We start from the raw sequence: 24,827 nt of genomic DNA, 5'->3' as shown, positions 1-24,827 counted from the left end.
GTGGTCATGCTCCACACAGAACAATCAATTGGGTTTTTTCCATTTATTAAACAAAGCATGAAATAAGCTTTTCTTCTTCACATAGGAATCATTCCCATATCCAGCATATCCAGCCTAGTGCTGGCTGGCAGTGGGGCCATAGCTGAAAGGGCAAGCTGCTTGAAGAGCTTGGTTTGTTTTGTTTTCATGGTAATAATGGTCTTGACGGTATGAAGTCATAATGAGTGCTTGAAGTCAAAGCCCCCACACCAAATAAGACGTACCACTTAACTCTGCTGACTTTCTGCATTGGCTTCACTGGGGGGGAGGGGGTGGGAGGCGGATCAAGCCATGGTGTATGCTCGGAATACTATGTAATTACAAAGAGTATATATTAACAATGGCCCATTTTCCTGGCGATAGTTCAGGATGGCCATTTAGTGGACGCAAAATCAATCCTTGAGATTAATAAATCTTTTCTTTTTATAAGTAAAAAAAGGTCATGCATTATGTCAATGGTGACTGATGATGACTGATGACTGGCTTATTAAAGCTTGCATACTGTTATGCACATTTAAAAATCCTTTATATATTGTTACTTCATGAGAAATATTATGGTTTGATATTGGCCTGTTGGGTGTGTCAACACTTAGCAGGGATTTAGACAAACTACTGAAGGGCCCAGAAATTGCCATACATCTAGCCATACATTCAATATAACCTGCAGATGCTTTGGCCTTTCTGTAATGTTGGTAAATGAAATGTTGGTAAATGTTGATTTTTATAACCACAATTATTAGCCTAAGTATACAACATATATCTAATCTAATATATATATACTGTATATACACCCGCCTGAAATTTGTTATTTAAAGCGACAGGGTGCCAAAGTGTTTAGATGCTTTCAAGGCTCTATTGCAGATTAAAAAGAGGCAATAATACAGGGACATTTGCAAAATCTATTCCGAAACAAACTGTTTCCATCTGATGGACACGGTGTATTGAGTCTCTCTATTCTTTCTGAAAAGGAAAATGTAATTCTAGAGCGGCAGTAATGGATTGTGCTGTCCGGTATTGCATTGTGTTTTCAATATCCGGTTCTGACTGGTAAAGCCACTGCTTTTTTCTCTCAGAATGCACCAGTTTTCAACAATGAACATTTCATTTTACTCTTCTTCCCTACCTGTTTCCCAAAGCAGGGCCCATCAGAGCTCCCTAGATGCTTCAACCTGCTTATATTTATTTATTACACAACAACCTTTTACAGTTAGACTTTGACTTTGTAGCATATATGTTGCTTATTAAACCCGTTTTAAGATCAGACATGCATTTTGCTTTGTTCATGGCTATTTCACAAACACCACATCTAATAAACTTTCATCCTTCAAGTGTTTTATTAAATATAATAAGCTCCAACTGCTGCCGATGTGGAACATTTGCTTGCATATTTTGTGCCTCATTATTCTACATTGAATCAAAGCTGAAGCTAATTATAGCACAGAACAGCCTCTTTGTAGATTGAAGGAAAGAGAAAGAAAAAGAGGATGGAAAGGATGAAAGGGAAAGAAATGATGGCGGGGGTTTTGAGATCTACATCTCAAATCTAAAGTGACACCACAGCTACAAGCTTAAACTGTCCCAAAAATCCACAGCCACTCTACAGAAGTACTCCTGCAAACCTACAATAAAGTAGTAGATAGAATATTTAGAAACACAATATTTACGGTTTACTTGTTCTTGGAAAGCCAGCAAGCAATAATATTTAAATAGGTAAATAGTGTTGATGCAGAAAAAAATATTTCCTATTCTATTTTCTGCAATTTTAATTGAATAATTTTCCAATAATTTGATCTGTTTTCATTATTAAACTGTATCTTAGTTTGGCTGAATGAGCAACTTTAATCTTTAAACCATCTGAACATTGAACAATGGGCTCTGAAATAGAGGGTAGCTTTGAATAATAAAGGCCCAGTTATCCAGAAGAAATTAATATTTTTAAATAAAAGTCATTATTCATAATAATTGCCATTCATTGACATTGTTAAAATTTTCTTGACACCTTAAAAGGGGCTTCCGTCAGCTGTATCATTTGTCTTAAACTCATTTTCCACAGAAGGTCACACAGATGGCTGCCATCACCTTCTGCCTGTATCAAGGGGAGATTCAGCTGTCATTCATCTCATTTTTCTCATGGCTTTAGGAGGAGAAATAGCTATTGCACTATAATTCCACGAGCCAAAACCTGTCTAACTCCCTGCTGGAGTGCAAGTGTAGCCCTGTGATGTCACCTCAATGCTTCTATTGCTAGCAGAATGTTATTAGGCCCTCTAATATGACTCAGTTGGGTATTATCCAGACAATGCTTTTAGGTGCCAATTCCACATTGTCCGCTTACAGCTTCTGTTCTGTTAAAGGTGATCCGCTTTGTTGAATAATGTAGCCCTATTGTCTAGCTTTTGGGTCAGAGATGATAAAAATATCAGAATTCAGAGTTACTCCTATGGTGGCACTGGAGATGCTGAGTTTCAGTTTACAAGTGATTTCACGATGTTGCATGAAGGGATGTCTTGAAGGTCTTGTCGAGTGGAAATATTCTGTGTAACTGAATAAACATGGTGTTTTTAGGAAGGCCTTGTATCAAATAAAAAAAGTATAGACTCTGATAAACAAGTTGCAGACCATCAGGCAGGCAGACAAGAAATGAAGATATTCAGAATACATGTTTATGTAATTAAAAAGTTTAGCTATGCCTCTGTCAGGAGTTCAGGAAGGGCTAGTAACCACGGAACTGGAGCTAATTCCCGGATTAAAGAGGCTGCCTTCATTGCTGAATGTTTGCCTATGAATCTGGATTCTATTGTTATGGCTATTGACACAAACAGGTACACAGTATTCAAATAAGTATTTAAATAATGAGAAAATGGGGTATACTGTGTGTGTGTGTGTGTGTGTGTATGTATGGGTGTGTGTGTCTGTGTGTGTTTGTGTGGGTGTGTGCATGTGCTTGAGTGTATGTGCATGTCATTGCACATGCTTTCTCACCTCATGTTGTTGCTGTGGCAACCAGGCAGATACAGTCAGAGGTTTAAAGCCAAAGGCAAAATGTGCCCTGGAATTAGGATGCATTTCCTTTATTCAGTTCTCCACCAGCCAAAGGTATGTTTTTGAGACCATCATGCACCTACCTGTAAGCTCATCAATATGGAGCATGGCGGCACGGCAGTGTACTTCATCTTTTGTGATCAGCGGAAGCTGCTGCTTGAACATTCTGGAAAATATTCTGATTAGACATTTCTGCAATAATGTGGTGAGGTTGCTGCTTGGGTAGATATGAAAAAGCAAGATGACAAGATAGTGTCACAAAGCAAGAAGACATGACTTAAAGGGAATACAACTGCCCCTTTTTTAAGATGGCTCTTCCTTATATATTTGTTCGACAATATTGAAGGAGGAGTGTGTTCACTCATGCAGTATGATTAAAATCACCATGTAGACCTTAAAGGGTCTAATTATTAAATAAAGTGCCTTAGGTACCATCACATATTGTTGCAATTATGAGTTCAGTTATTTAATAATATACATTTCAAACAAAAGGGAATTGTAGTCTTTGAAAGCCACTGATTGCTTTTCTTGTTCAAGACCAGTCAGCGACTTATGCCGGGAGCTGGTAAACTCTGGCATGGTGTTTCCGTTTGAAGAAGCTGGTCGCTAAATGTAAAGACTGTACTGTATTTGTCAGGTTATTCCCCTATGGGAGACCTTGGTAGTGATTGTTGTTGGAGTTCTCACCCTTGCCTCAAAGGTAGACCTTCAAATGTCGCTGTCATTTATTAAATACATGTGTTCGGGATTGGAGGCAGTTTATACTGTAGGACAGAGAGAAAGGAAGGCAAGACGTGACTGGAATTCTTCTGTTTCAGAGACACACTTCATTATTTGGTTTTTCATGTCCCATATCATCCCAATGCCCTGCAGCTGTGTAAAGATGACTTCTTATTTCACAGACATTTGTGCTTATAGGTAATGCTGTTAGTGTTCATTTTCTCAATAGGCTGAACAGATTGTGAACTGATGTATAGATTTACAGATTTACACACAAGTAGGATGTGAGTTCCTCCTCCTAGGATCTGGCCCCACAGCCTTTGTAACAAGTGTCACACCCTTTCCTGTGATATTACCTAGTATATGATTTAACATTATTCTTCTCCAGTGAAAACCAAGCTGGAATTCAGTTGCTTTCATTTCGGTTACATTAGTTGCTTTAGGGAAGAAGGAATGACTATCAATGAGTGATTCTAAGATTCAGCCATTTCTATGCTGTTGAGCTGCTAACTCACCCTCAGCATAACACCATCTGTGACCACATCCTTCAGCAGTTAAGAGAAGCTGCCAGGCCAGGCGCCATATGGACCAGTTGTGGAGATAGTATAAAGCACTATAGCCAAACATATGAAGATCTTATCCATAAAGGTGAAAGGTCTTCGTGTTTTCGAGCAGTCCAAATACCTGGTTCTATAGGAGTTGCAAAAAATAGGCATGGTTCATTTTGGAAGTTTCCACAATTAAGCCATTTTCTCCTAAAATGGAAAACACATTATTAAGCACAACCAGAAGTTGAAAACAATTTTTTTCCACAAAAAAGTAGCCTTGGATTTATGACTGACAGATAATCAATTTGATTGCATTGATCTGTGCACTAGATGCATAACATAAATAAGTCAGTAGTTCTTGTATACATCATGCTGCTTTCTTCCAGAGTACAGAGATTCCTAAACACTGTGGGGGCGGGGGAGGGGGGGGGGGGGGGGGGGTGGAGAGGGGCACTGGAACCTAATGTTGCAGGGTGGAATCCCTGGTGGGGAACTTATACATAAGTAACTTGTTCAAAGTGAATGTCTTCTATAAAATATGCAGCTATATAATTCTATTATATGTGAAATGCCAGCTGTGTATGTCTATACAAGTCACCCTTGATATGGGCTGTTGCTAAACAAATAAATACTGTAATATAATGCAATAAAACATAATGTGCTGCATGGAATGATGGAAAGCTATAAGAAAAGATCAGAGAGAAAGTGCTGTTCATTTGCTGGAGGCAGCAAGAGGCCTTATGGTTGAAAGACTTTCATCGCGTCATTGCAGATAACAGCTCAGGGCTGACCTGTACTCGGTTGGTTCAATCTTCTGAGGAATGTGAAAAGGATGCTCTCTGGCCCGAACGTTAAATACAGGTCACGCCAGAGCTCAGACGCCTGTAATATGTCTGAATGGCTGTGGGCTGTCCTGTGAACTTCAGGGAGAGGTGGAAAGGTTACTGATAATCTCTGAGCTGCAACACTCATTAGGTCTTACTAATGAAAATCCCAGGAGTGTCAAAGTGAATGCTGTTGCAGTACTGTATAGATAGGAGGAGACCAGTCACAGAAGCCAAGATTTACCCTGTTTCCAGAACAGAATTGGAAGCAGACTGTCTGGCATAGTTCATGTTCCAGTGGTTTTCTATTATTTTTTTGTTTTCCTGACCTGTGTTAGCTCACCCTGCTAGCTTTGCTGTTGCTGGCCTACATACAATTGAGTGGGTCAAGATGGCAAACTGTGCAACCGTTTTGTATCTGTTGGTGCTAAAAACCGAGGAGATGAAGTTCTGAGCAAGAACTGAGCATACTGTACCTCTACTGCTGATCACAATAGACACCCAGAGATGCATACAACTAATCTGAAGCTTATTTTTGTTTTTTCGAGACAAACCTCACAAGTCTTGGAATGTGGTCAGTCTCAATGTGAGGAACAGCCAGAATTTAGTGTGATGTCATATGTTATGGTTCTGGCTGCTGGTAATGCAATTAAGTAAAGCTGTACTGGGCCTGTTAGTTTTGGTCCCAGATCTTCTGTGAAAAAGGGTTATGTTATGTTCACTACTTGTACTGTTTGTCTTAAATCATAATGATCTTATTTAGTATTTCTGATGGAAGTTACTACATTTAATATGCTAACTTTGTCATCTGAAAAGCTGTAATGAAACCTGCGTAGTTAGACCTGCTGGCATGAAGGTGTTCAGAATAAGAAATATGTTTTGTTTCTGTGGATAAACAAATATTTGAAAGCATGCATGCTTTGGTCCAGATTCAATTTAATAGTGATGCATTCAAACTCTTTTATTCTGAGTACACTTAATTGAGTGTTACATGTCATGTATCCAGCAGTCTTAACGTGCACAAAAAGCAGCAAAAATTAAAAACAACAAAAGCGGCACTTTTCTCAGTAGGACAAAGCACATTATTGTTAAACTGAATTTGGTCCTGACAGACATGCAGTTATGTCCCACTTACTCTCAGATTCGGATGCAGCTTTTTTTTGTGTGTCTTGTTACCCTATGACACATTTCGCTTGCATGATTTAAGCACCTTGGTATATCCTGACGAATCTGAAATAGGACAGAGCAAGCTGAAAAGATTTAACACCGCAAGCCACATTGTCAAAGGACCTTTTCTGCGGCAGCCAGAGATACTCTGTATTTTACCTTCACTCTCGGGGAGTAGAGATGTACACTTTATTTGTGCCCCGTGGTTTCCTCTGATAACCTTAAAGTCAGAGTGTCAGCAGTATTTCCAGTCCTTTTCCATTTCTGGAAAGGAGCAAGTATCTACCACAGCGTCCTACTCCCAGGGCCATTACTCAAGCCGCTCTATTCACAATCCTGACTGGTAATTATACACAGTGATCTGTGTCTGGCTAATAAACAGCGCGTTGAGTCTCCCCAAGGGCGCCATACCGAGCGACCATCCCTCAGCTGTCATCGTGGCATGGAAGCCGCACAGCCATGATTCTGCCAGCGGCCTGGACCGGCACGCCGAGAAATAAAACACGCTTGATCTCCAAGAAACGCGCCACTCTCTGACCGTAGCTGGGGAGGATCTGCCTATCTGTCTTTGGTATGCTGCCGGACTCCAGATTTATTGGGCTATCAGTGTCATGTGTTGTTAAGATGCACATTCCAGTGAACGTTACGAGCAGTATGAAAGGGATTCGAAAGTTGTAAATAACCGTGGGCTGTTGCGATTTTTTGGCTGGGTTGCGTGCCATGTTAAACTCTCAACATAAAGAAAATACCGTCTGTGAAAAGATGACCATTCCTTTAACTTCTGAAAGGTATAGTATTCAACCACAGGTTTAAGGTGACATCACCCTTTCCAAGTCTCCATTTTTGTGAGAAGCATGATTGTATGCATACTGCTTTAACAACATAAGGGCAGCCAGGTCAATAAGTGCATTGTTCTTCTTAGGCTACGCAGATATGATCGAGAACAGGAAACACGCATTTTCTGAGATAAATTATGACTGCCCACACTCAGACTGAAATAAGAGCTGTAGTAGTAAAAGGTGGGTAAACTCTGGGCCTGCTCATTTTCCACCCTGGCGCATGCGACTGGCGCATCGGCTGGGCCCACCTTTGTGCCGACAGTTTACGCCGCAGTGCAAAATCGAGCTGCCGCTCTTTTAAGATTGACATTTTAATTACTATTCACCTCCGAACTGGCGTCAATCCCTTCTTCAGATCAATTCAGACACTTGGCAGGATAAATTCATGTAATTTGTTTCCCATTAAATCTTTTAGTAACAATTCATTCAAATTCATAATTGTTCCCTCAATTCAGTCCCCTCTCATAACCAATTCCTTGTGCAATTTCTTCAATATCAAGTTTCTTAATTAAATAACACCAATCCCCTAAATGATGTGGTGTCTGCATTCAATTTACATAAACAATACTTACAAGAGAAAATAATCAAAATACAGTATGAATATGAATATTGCAAGTAATCAGTCACTGAAAATAGAATGATTAAAACATTAATATTTAATTTCTTTATGATTTTTTTATGTTTCTGTCAGCAATACTATTTGAATTGTAAAAAAGTTAACTTATCATTAGCATTATAATTAATAATCAGTAAAATTAGTTTGAACAGTTTCAAACTAATGCACACCAAAAATGGTTTATTCACAGAGGTACAAGTATATGAAACAAAATACACTGCTACAGAAGAGCCTAACATGCTTCCCATTACCCAAGGATGACAACGCCAGGGGAATTAAAGTGTTCTTGACATGCCATATTCCAAGGTCTGGAACAGAAAGTTCAATAGTCGAGCCATACTTTTAGTGCCCTCACATACTATTGGTAAGGTTAGCTATTTTGCTACTTTGCTACCTCGCTTCATGTACCTAGCTAGTCTAGCAAGGTTAACTAAGAAAAACATTATAAAAACAAGTAAAAAAATTATATTAAATTATAAACTTATTTTAATAACTATAGCAATACAACTGTATCTCCTTGCTGATTATCTTGTAAAATAATTAGATTTAAAATGCTTTGTAATGTTCATATAGCAATACACAACTGTTGATATAGAGCAGTGATGCAGTAGAAATCTAATATTTTGGAGAGATTCATAGCAAATGTAGATCTATTACATAACGTGCATTTATTACCCTCTACTACAGCCCTGCTGATAATCACTCATAGTCAGCAAGGACTAAGGGATTAACATTCGCATAAATGATGAGAATTAAGCACTTGATATGACAGGGCAAAAGAGTTTATGACAAACAATTAGATTTTGGCTAAATAAAAATACACTGCCTCTCCAAGGGTAAATTACCTTATTCCCATATGGCCTTTCCGTGTCATCAGTGCTTTCCTGGTCAGCTAAAATCTGTATTATCAGTGTAGCCGTTTTATACAATAATTTCTAAAATGGCATAAAATAACAATGATTGACTCAGTGTGTTTGATTCCATTAGTGATCTACAGCATACTAATGCTCACCGCTGTAAGGGCCTTTATCAGGAGTGTGATGATGGAGTGGTGGATTCGACTGATTGTAGATGCATGACCAGCACTCTCCTTCACAATGAGTAATTGTGAGAGATTTAGATTTGCAAGCCACTTCAGGTGCAGTTGGTTCAGTTGTATATGAGCACCCATGTGGCAAAGGTGGAGATCAAGCTGAAAAATGGGCTGTTGACTTCAGGGTGGTGGTCATTACTGCTCCCACAGAGATAGTCCTAAACAATGTACATTTAAATATAATACCATGCATACATATGCATAATACAACACTATACACACACACACACACACACATATATATATACATATATATAGTGCAGTTAAAGTATTTGGACAGTGATACTGTGAGTCCATATGTATATTTAGCTATAATTTTTCATTCTTTTCTATTCCTAATTTAAAAGAGCAATTGCAATACCACACTGGAATGGTTGAATAAGATAGCCAAATTCATTAGTGCAATTACACAGAGTCGAGAGTAGTACTGGGCAGACAAATTAGTCTACGTCTAATAGCCTACTCAAACAGATCCAATTTATAGTACAATGGGCATTGTGGGATGGGATAATGGCATATATGATCTCATAAAACATAACGTATGACATATTACGTTACAGTCAATGTTTCTGAATTAACTGATTTTTATTCATGTCTAAATCACACAGTGTTTAACTATAGAACTGTTGCTCGTTCTGTAGAGGATTAGACATGTATTTACCTGGGTTTGTTTAAGACATTCAGCAGGGGTATAGGTCTCAATTTTCAATTTCAAGATAAGGGGGACCAGGAGGAAAACAAACAAAAAAGATGAAGTGATTACAGTTTCTTAATGTCGGAGAAAGTCTGTCCATCTATTTATCTCCCACGTGAACTAAGTATAATGGAAGTTCCTACTAGCTGTGGGGATAACATGGCATTGTATGATTTATTGTTGATTCTCAAATCCTGAAAGCCTCACTGAATATTTCATTCTTGTACCGCAGACTCAGCATCACTCTCTCTCTCTCTGAAAGATATCTGAATATTTATGGTGATCTGACTAATTTGTTGCACAAATCAAATCCATATTGACCCAGTGCCCTGGAGGCTTTGAAGAGCACAGAGAGAAATCAATATACACATAGCTGTGATCTGCTTCAGAGAATTGGGTCTTTCTGGCATGGGACTGCTTTTCAGATTAATGTAAAACGAGAACCATCAGCCTATTCAAAGCACGAAGAGTGCAATTGTATACGTACGTGGCTGAGACAGAGGTTGGCACAGACAATGCATGCTTCCAAAACACAATACAAGTGTGGTCATAGCTCACATTGATAGACCTGTAAATTGAGGGCGTTTGAAGGAATGTATATAACCACGTATCTTCCACCACAGAACATACAGTATCTGCCAAAACATAAAGTCTTTTACAGTTTGCACATACTGTACATTGTGCAGTTTGGGGAAAAATATCCATAGGCCAAAGATGATGCTAAGCTTGCAAATTATGAGCAAAACAAATATAGGAGGCAGATAAGTCACCTTGAAAGAGGTGACTGTATTGAAAATGTTGATTTAATACATGCCAGATTTCAAGATACTACAATGTTCAGTTCAAAAGAAGTATTAGTAAGGTATCTAGGATGTGACCATAGCATTAAACATTTTGCTTTGTGTGAGAAAATCTTGCTTATTACTTGAGCCATGTTATGTTTAGACCTGAGTCAAAAATGTATTTGTTTTAGATTCAAATACTTTTCTATGCTTTACTGTTCTTGTCTGGTGTATTGGAACCAATTAAATACTCTGAAAAAGTGCAAACCCCACCTTCTGGTCATACTGGCAGGCTCAATTACACCAGGCAAGATCAATAGAGCAGCGTTTCCCAACCGGTGTGCCATCAGGTGAGGTCAGGTGTGCCGTGTGAAAAATCCTTTTAATGTTCAAATAAATAAAAAAAACTTAAATGAACAAATCCCATACACAAAAGCCAAAATATGTAATTAAAATGCATATCACTTAATTAAAACCTCAAAAGAACATTAAGGCTACGTGCGTGTGTGTGTGGAGGGGGGCTGCAGGGTGCTTATTTTTTATGCTTTTGAGAGTGGTGTGCCATAAGATCCTGTAAATTTGGAAAGTGTGCCGTGGAAGGAAAAAGGTTGGGAAACGCTGCAATAGAGCACAGAAAAGTATTTGAATCCAAAACAAATACGTATTTGACCCAGGTCTGGTTATGTTTGCTGGTTTTGCTGTAGAGGTTAGACTTATGCACCATCCAGTATGATCAATCAGCTTCTGGTTCATATTTGTATTTACAAATTTGGCAGATGCTCCAGAGTAGCATAGAAAATAGTTTATGCAACAAAGAGCAGATACCGGTTCTTTAAGGTCACAACTAATGGTAGCCATTAAGCCTTTAACTTATTTAAAATGAGTAATTATGACACGATGTTGCAGTGGGTGCACTGTTGCCACACAGAAAGATTCTGTGGTTCGAGTCCCAGCTGAAGCCGTACTGTGTGGAGTTTCTGCCAGGTTTCCGGTTTCTTCCCAGAGTCCAAAGACATGCAGGTCAGGTTAATTGGAGTCTAAATTGCCCCTAGGTATGAGGGTGTGAGTGAATTGTGTGTGCCCAGTGATGAACTGGCGGCCTGTCCTCTTGCCCAATGCATGCTAGGATAGACTCCAGCACCCCCTGCAACCCTGACCAGGATAAGCGGGTTAGATAATGTTTGGGTGGACGCATAAATTACATACTAAAGCTATAGCATCCAAGTTAAGTGTCATAGTAGGTCCCAGAGGGACAGTGTAATGCTTTAAGTAGTGAATGAGCCTCAAACTATAGATTTAGATAGAGCACAGGTGGGGCTAAATGCTTTTTAAACAGGTGTTCACAGTCTGCAGATGAATATAGATAGTGACTGCTGTCTTTATTGTGGTGAAGAGTTCATTCCACCACTGGAGGGGCAAAAGTATAAGGGAAGTAGAATAGAGTAGTTACTGCACCATAGATCAGGATTAGAGATTTGTAGTATTTTCTTTGGGCAACCAACAGTAGCCAGTGGAAGGAGAAAAGGTGAAGTGTTACTTGAATACTTACTGCATTCTGTATGAGCTGGAGTGGTCCGATAACACCTGCAGGAAGACAGGCAAGGAGCGACATGCAGTAGTCCAGGCAGTACAGTGAAAGAGCCTGGACAATCAGCTGGGTAGCATATGTTGTAAGGAAATGATGGATTTTGCCAATGTTGTAGAGAAAAAACTGGCAGCTCCAAGGGAATGTTGCAATATTCTCAGTTAAAGACAAAAAATACACACATATGCACACACACCCGCAAGCACACACACACTGAAACGCATGTTGTAAAGCTGTTCAGCTTATATTGCCAATTTTTAATGGCTGAATAATAAAAATTCAATTTTGACCAAGCATACAAAGGCATCCTAGTATTAGCAGTCCTTAGCCCCCTGAAAATAGAAAAGCATTCATCTGCAGTTGGACTGCTGTAGGAAAGAGGGTTAATAGTCTCAACCAGATTTCACATCACTGACAGACATGTTGATAACACACATTTGTGTGGAAATAATACACCGCTAATATGTCAGCCTGTACCCCATGGCAGTGGGTCTACTGGTGCTGAAGCAGGATGGCAGGGAAAGGGGTTCTTGGAAATTTCTGTTGTAGTTTGTTCGGTAAATGACAGCAATACAGAACTACACATAAGCTATACCTCCTTTTTTGCTGTTTTTCTGCTACATATTACTTGTTTTGTATTCCACAGTATGAAATGTTTAACAATTATTTACTTAATTTTAATGTGTTGAATGATCTAATTTAAAACTTATTATTTTAATGCAGCTTTTTAGATACATATCAAGATATAATAATTGTGTTTGGGTTTAGATCATATTGAAAGTAACTCAAAGTAATCTGCTGCTTTTTTCTGTTTAATGGTATATTTGTGAAATACAATTATGTGTATATAGCACTCAAAATTACTACTCTTTACACTAGTTTGTCCCTTTTGTAGTCTGTGGTTATGTACTTCATAAACTCATTCACTTGACTGTACACATCTGTATACTCAGGTACATTATCAGGTACTGTACAACTAAGCTTTAAGACAATGAAATAAAGTGTTGCTAAGAGATTAGTAAAGAGTTTTACCACCAAAGCAAAAATGCTTGAGCTAGAATTGTGCTCAGTTAATTTAATGAAAGTCATATATTAATCATGGAAAATGAATAGACCCAATAAACAAATCCATTATTATATCTCTATGCGAGTATCTCATTGAAAACCTATGTGACTGGAGATTTCTTCATCAATATGTTAGAGAGTGAAGGTTTATAGGCTTTCCCCAGTAAGATCATGCAGAAGTGTTTATGCAAAACTATTCATTTCCTGACTTCTGTAACTAGTCTTTACTGTTGAAGATAATTTCTGAGAACTTTTGTATACAGCCACTTATGCCATTTTTTGACATTGATATTTTACAACTTTATGCATCATTGTGCATATTAGTATAAATGCCTTTAATTTTTTTCTTCTACATATTAACTGTATCCTGCATTACATTTAGGATGAAAAGATTTTATGGGACCTTTCCCTTGTTTTTTACTCCAGAGAAAACCCCAAGCAATGGCAAAAATTGATTGAAAGGAAACAGAGATAATAGCAAATTGTGAATGATCTCAAACATTGTAAGCCAGAATCTCCAGCCATACTGTGCAGTTCCTGTGTGCAGAGGACCAGCTTATTATCAACAAATTATTACACATGAAAGCCGATTCATTTGCTGGTGCATGGTCAAATTATTTATCAATACAGAAACCACTGCCCAGTTATTGCTGAACTAATGGATACTGAGATGCAAAAATACACAAATATTAAATTATTGAGTGGTATTTGTGAAAACAAATGTTTACTGTATATACCTTCTTACTGCATGCAGTCCATTTTAAATCCAGTAACACAATATATGGCACAGTATGGCATATGTGTCTCTTTGTTTGGCCTTTGCCTTATGCTGTGTGGGACCTTGTTAAAATGTTCATTCCCAATTGTAGATCTGGGCTAATAGAAGTCACCCAAAATCCACAACATACCAACTTATAGAAAGAAAAGTATTTATTTGTGTACATGCCATGTCAGTGTGTGTGGGAATGCCACAATCCCATACACATGGATACATCACATAATCAGCTGAGGCGTAGTCAATAGAATGTGACACTGTTGAAGCTCATAAAGGAAAGATGGAATCACTTAAAACCGACAAGAGTTTTCATTCAAGACTAAATGAACAAATATGAGAAGAACCACAGATGTCAATTGGACCATGGACATGTAAACCATATGCTAGGGTGACCATACATTTGATTTTTTTAAAAAGAGGACAGGGTGTACAGGCGTTCTAAACATAATGTTAAGCTGTTTACTCATAGCAAAAGCAAACTTTAACCAGATATTTTTGGAAATGTAGAAATCCCACCTAACTGATATTTTAGGTCCCAAAAAGAAGAAATATTCAAGAAAAAGACGATGTCTGGTCAGCCCGCAATATGCAAAGGATTTTAGTTTTTTTAAAAGAAAGCATCAGTTTGCCTACTACATATTATGCTATAAATACTAAATGTGATGCTCACTCTCATTGGTTGGTGTTACACTGGCATCTGCTCTTTGTAGTTGCATAAACCTTTTTCTACTTTTGGTACGTTGGAGCATGCACTAAATGCCAAATAATAAAACAGAAAAAGCCTAATACTGTCAACTGTGTTTTAAGATATGTACGCAATAAAATGTCCAGTGTTAATACAACTCTGTGACAGTGCTCATTCAATTCTTAACAGATATCATTTGGTCACCAGAGTGACACCAAATGTTATCTGTTAAAAATGGAATTAACACGGATAGAGGTGAATTAACACTGAATGTTTTACTGTGTAGGAACACACACAAATTAATTCCACAAGTTAGAAAGGCATTTGACAGCGTAGTATATTGTTCTCTTATAATTACTGATTATAATATAAGCCTTTAATTGCTGATTAGCTTCAATAGAAATTTACTAAATCTGTTTCTGCCCTATATCAACAGACCATGATTTCCAGAGCATGCTTTTAACACCATTGTCAAAGACTTTCCCCTTAAGATAATGGACAGTTGAGTTAACTCTCAATTAATTAACAGCAGGGGATGCAATTACCTCATAATAACACCTGTTTCAGAATGTTCATCACAGCTTTCTGAATTAAGTGCTTTAAAGGCCATGAACACCATTACAAGCTGTAAAGTACATTTACATTGGTAGTGGGTCATTGGCAGGTCATAAAATGACTTTCATTTTTCGCCACCAGGGAGATGACAGAAGGGAAATGCATCATCATCATCATCATGAAACAAGTTCATTCAGGAATGAATGTGAAATATTTGGGTTTTTTTTTTTTTTTTTGCTTTTACAGAATGCCTCTCATATCCTAGCAGGAATAATTCAGTCATTACAATTCCCATTAGGCTTTTCTTAGATTCTTAGTTCAGACCGTGATCACCAGTGCGATCTTTCAGGCGAGGTCCACACACAGTTTAGTAGTATGGACAGCCTTACCACTCAAAGAGAGTAAATGCCATGCTGGCTCATTTGTTTTAGTTGATCTTTCTTTAGCCATGGGGTAGATGCTGTACCTGAAAGACTGGACAGGGCCTGTCCCTCTACATTAGAGTATTTGTATAACATGAAATTTAGAGTAAGTAAATGGTGTAGTTCTTGAATTCGGTTAAGTATTTTTGCTCTCCTCCTGGTTTGATGATGCAAAACACATGTTGAGGAAATAGAGGAAAAACCAAAATGCAGTCTCCTAAAATGCCCAAATGGGACTACCACTCTCGGTTGTGTTCATCTGGAGTGGAATATTATGTGTTGTGAAATCTGCAGGTACTGTGCTGTGGTCTGCATTCTGTCTTTCAAATGACAGCATTAAACATCAATCGTCAGCAGACATTATTTGGAAGTATACAGTGAAGGCAGTTTTGCAAATGCCCTTTGTCAGTTTTCTTGTTCTCCTTTAATAAATCAACAGTATGGACATATTTGCTCTCCCCACTGTACTGAGTTAAGGGCTGCATAAGGAAATTGAACAGAAGGAACAGTTTTTGACAGGAACTTGGACATTTTTCAAATGTGGAAATCGGTATGCTGCCCAATATAAAACTAACAGGAAACTTACTGTATACACATAGTATCTGGAGTATCTGAATGACTAAACTTCAGCTATAGCAACAGAATGCTTTAATTGCTGCTGAACAGTCATTGTACATTGGCAAGTAAAATAATGTATTATGATTATTTAACTTATTTATGGCTTTGTACGATGTTGTATACTGTAACGTTAAATTTCAGTGCTGCCACAGGAAGCTTTGGTGGCCCTTCCCTTAATATTTTGAACATTTACAATTACAGTATGTCATTATTTTGATTTAGACATACAGTACTAGCAAAAATGATTGAAACCCTGCATTTATAAACAGATAAACCAAGTTTGGTGATTAATACAATATTTTGCATCTCTCTCTTTAGCATACATGTAATATGTAATACATGTAAAATGTAACAAAATGATAATATTCATGTATGACTCATATTTCAAATTATTGATGGTCACATTGTCATTACCACTTGCGGTCAAGACAATAATAATTTGTAATACATTTTTACAGACAAAAATGGCTCAGAGAAACAACAACAGAAGAAAAGGCACAGATTAAAGTTTTAAGAGTACTTCTTTATGCACAGTGTTTCTATAATCTGTGCCAGTACTTCAGGTGGCATGTGCCACAGGTTTGGTGAAGGTGGTAGTAGGCCTGCCATTCCCCTAGAATGCCCATTCAGTTTCACATTCAAAGGCAAAATTCTTTCAGAAGCAGGTTACCATTCATATTATCTGGTTACCACTGAGAAATGAGCATCATCTGTAATTTACTACTTAACTGAAATCCTACACTATTGGAGTCAACAGTACACTCATATTCTTTCTCTCTCTCTCTCTCTCTCTCTCTCTCTCAGTCTGGCAGACATGGATGTGTAAAGAATCACAGTTTAGGCAGTGTATAATCACTGTGTTGCCCTATCAATCTTTCCCCCATCAGGGTCTCAATCCTGTGAGAGTGGTATTTACGGATTATTCACAGGATAATCAGTTGCAGTCTTAATGCGTGACTGAACTGTGAAATCAAGCCTGTGTCTCATTTAAAAAGGTGATTGGACCAGCTGCTGACTGTGTCAGAGGGCTGAGCATATTTCTATTGGCTCTTAGTGATGAAATGGCACAGTGAAACCCTAACGATGTCATAGGGTTATATTAATTACATATAAGAAAAAACCCAAGGGGAATCCCAATATTATAGTTTTTCTCCCTGGTTCAAATAAACATTATGGCCTTAGTCATATATCATTAGATGAAATCTAACAATAAACAAGAAGGTTTTTGTAATGACCTGGCAGTTGTTTGGCTTGTCTGTTTTGTCCATGTATGCTTAATCATCCAACCTCACAGTTAGGAATCTACGGGCAAGTTCGTGTGAGGTTGTTGCTGTTAAAGCTTCTTCTCTTTCCAAAAGCATGACCACTCGTGTCCTCTCTCTCTCTCTCTCTCTCTCTCTCTGTTTCTCTATCTCTTCCTCTCACCCTCAGATAGCAGTTAAAAGCTTTTCCAAATACAGACCATGCTCGTTGATCAGATAGCACCATAACTAATGGAAATCGTCATGGAAGTGACAGCAAGATTAATTAAGTTCCTCCCTCTGTGCTCGCATGTGGCTCAGCACGGTTCCTCTGGGTTCCCGCGCAGTTAAACGCTATTCATGGTGACAAATAATGCAGTTTCCCAGCACTGACACCTCGCATCCAAGGTTAAAAAACACATTTGCCGGCCTTGGCTGTGCGGAGCGTGACCAGCCCTGGCTGGAGTTGGTGTTGCTGTTTCATATATAGAATCAATGCATTTTCTATAAGTGGGCTCGAGGGGGCAAAGATGAAGGAATTTAGGATAATTGGAAACAGCTGTGCCAGGCAAGACTGCCATATCAGAGCTGCAGGCAAGGGGGGAAATAGCATCGCTGGGAACCCGGAGACAACTTGTTTTTATTTCATTATTTAGTTCAAACCTAATTGTGTAACAGTCATGATTATCAGTGTATCCACAGGCACTGGCAGGGATTTTGCCCTCTATTTTTCTTAACACTAATGATCAACACTTAATACAGTACGTGCAACATGGCAGTCTGTGTTGACTGACCTTCCGGAGCCTAATGCCGAGCAAATCAAAGTCAACCTCAGAAGACAAGGTTCAGAGCACAGATGTCTGAAATCTCTGGACAGGACTCATGCATGTGCAGTGACACAAACAGACAGCGGAATTTGCCATGATACAGTCTCAGCCCTGTTTATGGCAGACATGCCCACGGTGCTCTCATTAGACCACCACGCTGAGAGAGAAGCCACGTTTCGGGAACACTCAAGCCGAACGCTCTGGGAATGGAGAGGTGGAGTGGGTTTTCAGCAGCACTGGTGTCAACCGTGCTTAGAGAGCTCAAGGAGGAGTCAAATTTCAGGCAAAGAGCAACAATAGTATAGCAAGGACAGAGAGACAGGAGGGGGGAAGAAAGAGAGGGTGAGGGAAGGGAGGGAGCAAGAGAGAGAACGAGAGGAAGACACAAGCACAGGAGAGGCAGAGACACAGACGGAGAGGAGAGCAGTTTGCAGGAGTCACCCAGCGTGGTGTAACCAACACTCCAGACAGCAGAGCAGAGAGAGGAAGTCAGACAGGGTCTGAACAGTAGAGGAGAGAGGAAGAACAGAAGAGCCAAGCAGTGACCAGAACAAAGGCAGAGAGAGAGAGAGAGAGAGAGAGAGAGAGAGAGAGAGAGCGAGCAGTGGATAGAAAAGAGAGGAGTGACAGCTTATAAGAGTGCCAGGAGGCGGCAAGTACAGCGTGCAGATAACCTGCTGAGGAGATGGAACTGGTACGCGCAACAGCGAGAGAAATACACTTCAGCGCATAGAATGAGCGATGTCTGCAGTGCCCGCCGACACACTAAAGTTGCCGGGTTCCCTGCGAGGAGTTTTTGACGTGTGATCCCTGAGGAGCAGCATGTATTTCGGTGAGTGTAGCGCGTTTCCGATACCTTTACTCTCCGGAGATGGGAGCCATGCGTAGGCATTCATAGATTAACCGAATTCGCCAGCGGGTATCTCCTGCAGGAGAACGATGTGTTGAGTTTTCAGTATTATGCCGGGCTGAAGTCGGTCGAAGCGCTTGGTCGTAAATCATACCAGAACGGATCCACATGTTTGTCTGGAAGTCAGAGGTTTGAATTTCAGGTTTTGCTTTGTTTTATGAATGGTGTCATTTTTTTACACTGCGATTTGGAACGCAGGTACTGATCAAACGCTCAGCCACGTCAAATTACCACTTCATGTCGTACGATTATTGAACTTAATATAGCATATTCGAGGTGCAGAGATTCAAGTGTCCCGAAGCATAGCGAATAATATTTGGAGGAAAAGTCCAGGAAGCGCTGTAAGGTGCTAAACATACGGCCATAAAATAAAAAAGAAATAAAGTAAATTCAAATATATAAAATGATGCTGATATTACCCGTCTTGTAAAAGCAATAGCCAACTTGTTGTTCGAACACTTTTCTTTTTTAGACTAAAATGGCAAACAATTTCATGTTTAAAAAAACGGGAGTGTGACCAGATCCGGTTTTAGCTCAAGGTTGTTCGATTTGTTTTGAGTCTGAACGTGACTTTAATCTTTCTGGATTCAAACACTTTGACTATTCAGGTCCCTTGTGCATGTCAGTCCTGTAGTCACTGTAAACGGGTACCCTGGAACAACCGGATGAATAAGGGAATATGTCCCCAGGGACCAGATTTCAGTCTGATGGTTTAAGAAATATCGTTTATATGTTGTGCTCATTGGTTCGTGCAAATACAAATAGGTTTAATCCTTTTACTAAGTTATTCTTATTTGTACATTTCACTAATTGTTAGCATACGATATAAACATTCCATCTAAATAACAATTCTGAACTAAAATCCATTTGTTTATGGTTCAAACAAAACAAATAGGCTGCACGCCTTTTCCATTTTAACGATACTATAGTTCTGACCTAAAATGCACCGAAACATCAAACGCGTAGTTTTTGTTTTAGCGTTGTTCCGGTTTGTGCAAAGATCACTGCATTAAGAAGCGTCTACGATACAGATTCCAGTCTGTGTTGATATTTTAGAAAACTGAATTAGGAACCCTGATATTACAACTGAGGGTAACACAAATAAATTGGCACGGAAAAATCTTAGATTTTGCAGGTCTGTATCCTAATTAATCTTAAGTTAAAAGATGAATACATGTTGCCGCAAAAGTACGCTTGCAGGCACTGTGCTATAGTCACATAGGCCCGCGGCAAAATACTTCATATAAATGTACTCTTTCTATGAAACATTTCTATATCATTTTAGGCATGGTCTGTATATAACAACCACATCTACAAAGATTACATTTCTCTCTGGTTAAACTCAGGTTACAGGGACAGGATGAACGTGTGGGATTGAGGTACTGTAGTGGTGTGTGGAACAACACACTAGTGCACCTTTTGTCAAAATTTATTGCACCACAATTCTAGTAAAAATCAATGAGGTAAATAAAATAGTGTGTAGAAATATTAGGAATAACTTGCTTGGGGTAAGGCTGACAGATAACCAAATGCATTTTTTAATATGATGAAGTTTTGTATTATTGTGTGTGTGTGTGTGTGTGTGTGTGCATGTGTATGTGTGTGAGTGTGTGTGGGTGTCATGTTGTATTGCTGCATGTTGTTTTTATTGTGTGAGTGTGTAGGGGCATGCTCATAGTTTGTATTCTTGCACCAGTTGTGTTGTTTTGTGTGAGTAGCTGGTGTACAATACCTGTATGTGCATCTGCCCGTGAGACCCGCTGCTGCTGGTGAGATGAGTGTTGCGAAACAACTCCTGAGATTCTATCTGTGTTTTCAGAGATGTAGCCAGGTGACTAATGAGTGTTGTACAAGACTGTGGTGATGTACTGCCGAAATTTTGCACATTCAGACCAGAGCTGCCTGGCTTGTTTTTATTTATTTGTTAAAATTTCTCATGTTATCTACAACTGCCGAGCCATCTCGTGTTTAATTAATGCAAAGAAAAGATAATGGAATATAATAGCCACCATGATTGCAGAGATTGTCAATTTCATGGTGTGCTTGGTCTCCTTCTCCTATCGATTCAAAAAGGCTCTCTGAAAAAATGTTTATTCCAATGCCCAATTATGTCTGCATGGAAAATGGATATTATTAGACTAATTCTTGGCCTTCCATAGTATACTCAGAAAATAAAATCAAGTTTGATGGAATTAACAGATATTATTTTGATTTAGAATCATTTTGGCAGCCAACAGCGGTCATGTTTAAAAAAAAATAAAAATCAATGTATTATTTGAATATTAATGAAATAATTATGTAAGTCTGTATCTGTTATTTTGCAGCAGTGCCTAGCCTAGCCTTGCCTCTCTGGACAGAATAATTATATCAGACATGTTTGAATTAGGGCAGTGGGAGATAGGATGCTGGGATTGAGCAACGGAGACGATAAATAATTAATTATCAACTTTTTCCTCTGGATTTAAATTCAAACCACATAAAAAAAATAAAATAAAACAGCCCAACTCTGTGACATTCTAGGCTGATAAAGTCTAAACATGTAAAACATGCTTAGCATGGTGCAGTACTGTGCGGGCACGCTCACATAAGCGCTATTTAGCATCCAATGCATGCAGTGTACAGTACATGTAATTCATTGTGAATGCAATGAAATCAGAGAACGTTAGCTGCGGTTAGCAGCCGTGGCCTCCACGCCTCCAAGTGTCAAGTGGTTGAAAGGCATGCGAGCAGACCGTGCAAGTCTTCCCGCTGCTGGGAGACAACGCTCTCGCCTCCCAGAGCGCTGTATCCTTCCAGCGGTCCTGTCCTGCAGCCCGTCATTATGTGCACCGGGCCTGGCCCCAAATGGCCGCCGTGTGACCCGCTGACGAGGCGCGGGAGGAATGCGTTCGACGCCCGGACATGTTGGGTCCCCGCTGTTAGTCCCTGATTCCTGCATTCAGTCGAAGAAAGTACAGTCAGAGGGGCTCAAATTCTGTTCAGACCATTCCCCAGGTATTTCATAACTGCTTCTTTTAGTTTTTTTTTTAGGATTTTCATGACCCCTCAGGCAAACAAGAACAAAAGTAGCCTTGTTACTCTCATTTCCATGTTAAAGAGCACAAAGGAAGTGGAGAAATATAGCAATGCATGTTTGTATGTATGTAGGTAATGTATGTATGTTTTAGAACTAATGCCTATAACGGACATTCTATTCATATATTCCTGTTCATAAAAGCTTTAAAATGTGGTCCTAGATTCAATTTAAATTCAAATCACTTTGTCATCAACCCTGAGTAATTTGACCACACTTAAAGAGTTATGCTTTTCAGTTTCTTGCACATTTGTTATGAATATTGACAGCATCCAAGAGTTCTGCTTAAATATGACACTAGTTCAAGTTCATTTATCAAGGTGCTCACATTTCAGAGTAATTATTTATGATTTTCTGCTGTGAATCAAGGTCAAAAACTGTTCAGGTCATTTTAAATAGCGTACTGACATATGCGTAAAATATGAGTTCAATAATTTCATAAAATAATCCCTTGTAAGGAAATCAATTCTCGTCTTTCTGTGAACCATTTTCCACCTGAACCCAATGATACAGTGAGGACAGAACAGACCAAGCATGTCAGGAATCAATCAATATCACTTCTGCTTAGTATTATACTTTCTAATGCTGTGCACTCTCCTGTATTTGCACATTACAGCTTTTAACATTCTTTGGCATTATAATTTGGCATTATATAAGTAAAATAGTCATGCATTCATAGCTCATGTATTTTGCAGTGTTAAACAAATCAGACTAAATGACATACCCTTTGTTAATTTTCTGCCTCATTGCTCATTCAGATTCACCATTTGGCCACTTGATGATTTATATTGTTTTCTTGGTGGGAACTGGCCTCAAAGAAGATATTTCGGCATGACCTCACACTTTATGTTGCAGCTGAGACTATTCCTGAAGGCATCAGGGTAAGAGAGGACACACTTTGTTTTTAGAGGAACCCATACATGTCTCCACATGAGCATGCAATGCAGTGATTCAACAGATGGCATTGTTACTGCAGTAGGCCCATAAATAAGTTGTGCCATTTAGTTTTTATGGCATTCTTTTTTTATTCACTCTCTTACAGCCTTTGGGTTAGAGCTCATGTATTGTGGAGTTTATCCTTGTTTAAGATATTACTATTGAATGGCAACTGCTTATATTACATGGTCAAAAGTTGTGGCTGCTCAGACTTCTGCTTCTCATTGATGGCGTGACATCATTTCTTGTTTTAAATGTTTTTAGTTACAATATTCATGCCTTGGTTGAAACCATTTCCCAAACTGTTGCTTCACAAATCTTTTGAAGTAAGACATTCACTTCACATCCGTCCTTAATCATACCATACAGAGTTTTCTATCATACCTTTATAGCATGTTTTATACAAAGGAAATATTTTCTCCTTTACACTTTTGCAGTAATCCCATAAGTCTCAATGTTCCAGTTTATTGCGTTATTTATTTTCTCATGTCAGACGCCCTTGTTATTGGAGAATTACTTAGCTGATATATATTTTTATAGATAATGCATTTATACAGCTGGACATTAAATGGAAATCAGGAACCTTCTGGCTACATGTCAGGTTAACAAAACATTGTATCACACCCTAACCAATAGAAGAGACATGTGCTTTCAGCACTTGCTTAGAAGTGGTGATTTATCAGTCTCCTGGCCCACCTCTCCTGCTCCCCCAGCCCAGTCAGAGATGTAATAAATGATCACAATTCCTTTACTCTGCTACATTTCTCTAATCATACAGCAAATCATGAAATAATGCAATCAGTGGGCTTACAGAGCACTGAAAGTCTTGATTGTAGAATGTTGCTGCATTAATAATAGCTAATTATGTTGTTTGCATTTGAAGCATGTGTTTGTATGCTTACAGTATGCGCATATACATTATTAGACAGATCAGTTGTTTCTTTATAGCTGCATGTTGGATGTATTCCGTACCATGTGCAAATATGAGAACACCTCAGTGGGTACTTTTGGTGCTATGTAAAAAAACCCACTGTACTGTGATGCATTGCATGTGGTGTTTGTGGCTGTGTGCAAAGTAGGATGGAGGAGTTCCTTATTGTTCCCCAGCATCACTTCGGTGGGAAGTCATGAATATTTTTACCTGCTGTTCAGTCATTTTTTTAAAATCTTTCTCTTTTGGTTTTAGTTAGTTCCAATACAGCACACAGTTGTGTGCGTCTAGAGTGCCAATATTGGTTACTGAAGGCTAAGTAAAAGTGACTTGCTATGCAAAAAGTCGCTCTGGATAAGAGCATCTGCTAAATGCCTGTAGTGTAGTGTAGTGAGGGGCTTTGTGTTCCATTCTTTGTTCTTACCAACTCCCTTCACTTAATTGGTCAAGTTGTGTTATATTTAAGAAACATGAATTTTGTCCCTGTACATATTCTGAGCAGGTTGCATTAAAATATTTGTATAAAAGATAAATAGAAAATGAATTTCTGGTAGAAACAAAAATGAAAATGGAAGCTAAAGAAATTAATGGGTTGAAGAAATTTAGTCCCCAGGGCGCAGTCAACCCCCTGGGAATTGTGTTCAAGATCCCTGTGGCAAGGCAGATGCTCTCAGATGACTCTGATTGTTCTCCTGTGTTTTGTCAGAGGCACAGTGGCTACATGTCCACCAGTGAACCCACATTCTGACCACAGATCAATGGAATTACACTGTCTATACTGCGGAATGGCTGTAAGGTCACATGATGTACAGAGTTTGACTGACAGGGCAGGAATTTTCA

General features: G+C 38.9%; 1 protein-coding gene across 3 annotated transcripts in view; it reads left to right on the top strand.

Moving 5' to 3' along the window:
- Window positions 1–24,827, top strand: part of znf385d (zinc finger protein 385D) — a 114,975-nt gene that overhangs the window by 36,040 nt on the left and 54,108 nt on the right. The window contains exon 1 of one of the 3 annotated variants that reach the window (XM_064349157.1): window positions 18,423–18,969. The exons of the other annotated variants lie outside the window; for them this stretch is intronic. Within the exon in view, the coding sequence (XP_064205227.1) occupies window positions 18,960–18,969 (10 nt within the window). The 5' untranslated portion in view covers window positions 18,423–18,959. Of the gene's footprint in view, window positions 1–18,422; window positions 18,970–24,827 lie in introns of those variants that run through there. 3 annotated transcript variants of the gene reach the window in all.

Source organism: Anguilla rostrata, chromosome 1 (assembly GCF_018555375.3).
Source record: "Anguilla rostrata isolate EN2019 chromosome 1, ASM1855537v3, whole genome shotgun sequence".
Taxonomy (NCBI): Eukaryota; Metazoa; Chordata; class Actinopteri; order Anguilliformes; family Anguillidae; genus Anguilla; species Anguilla rostrata.
This window is presented reverse-complemented; position numbering and strand designations above follow the sequence as displayed.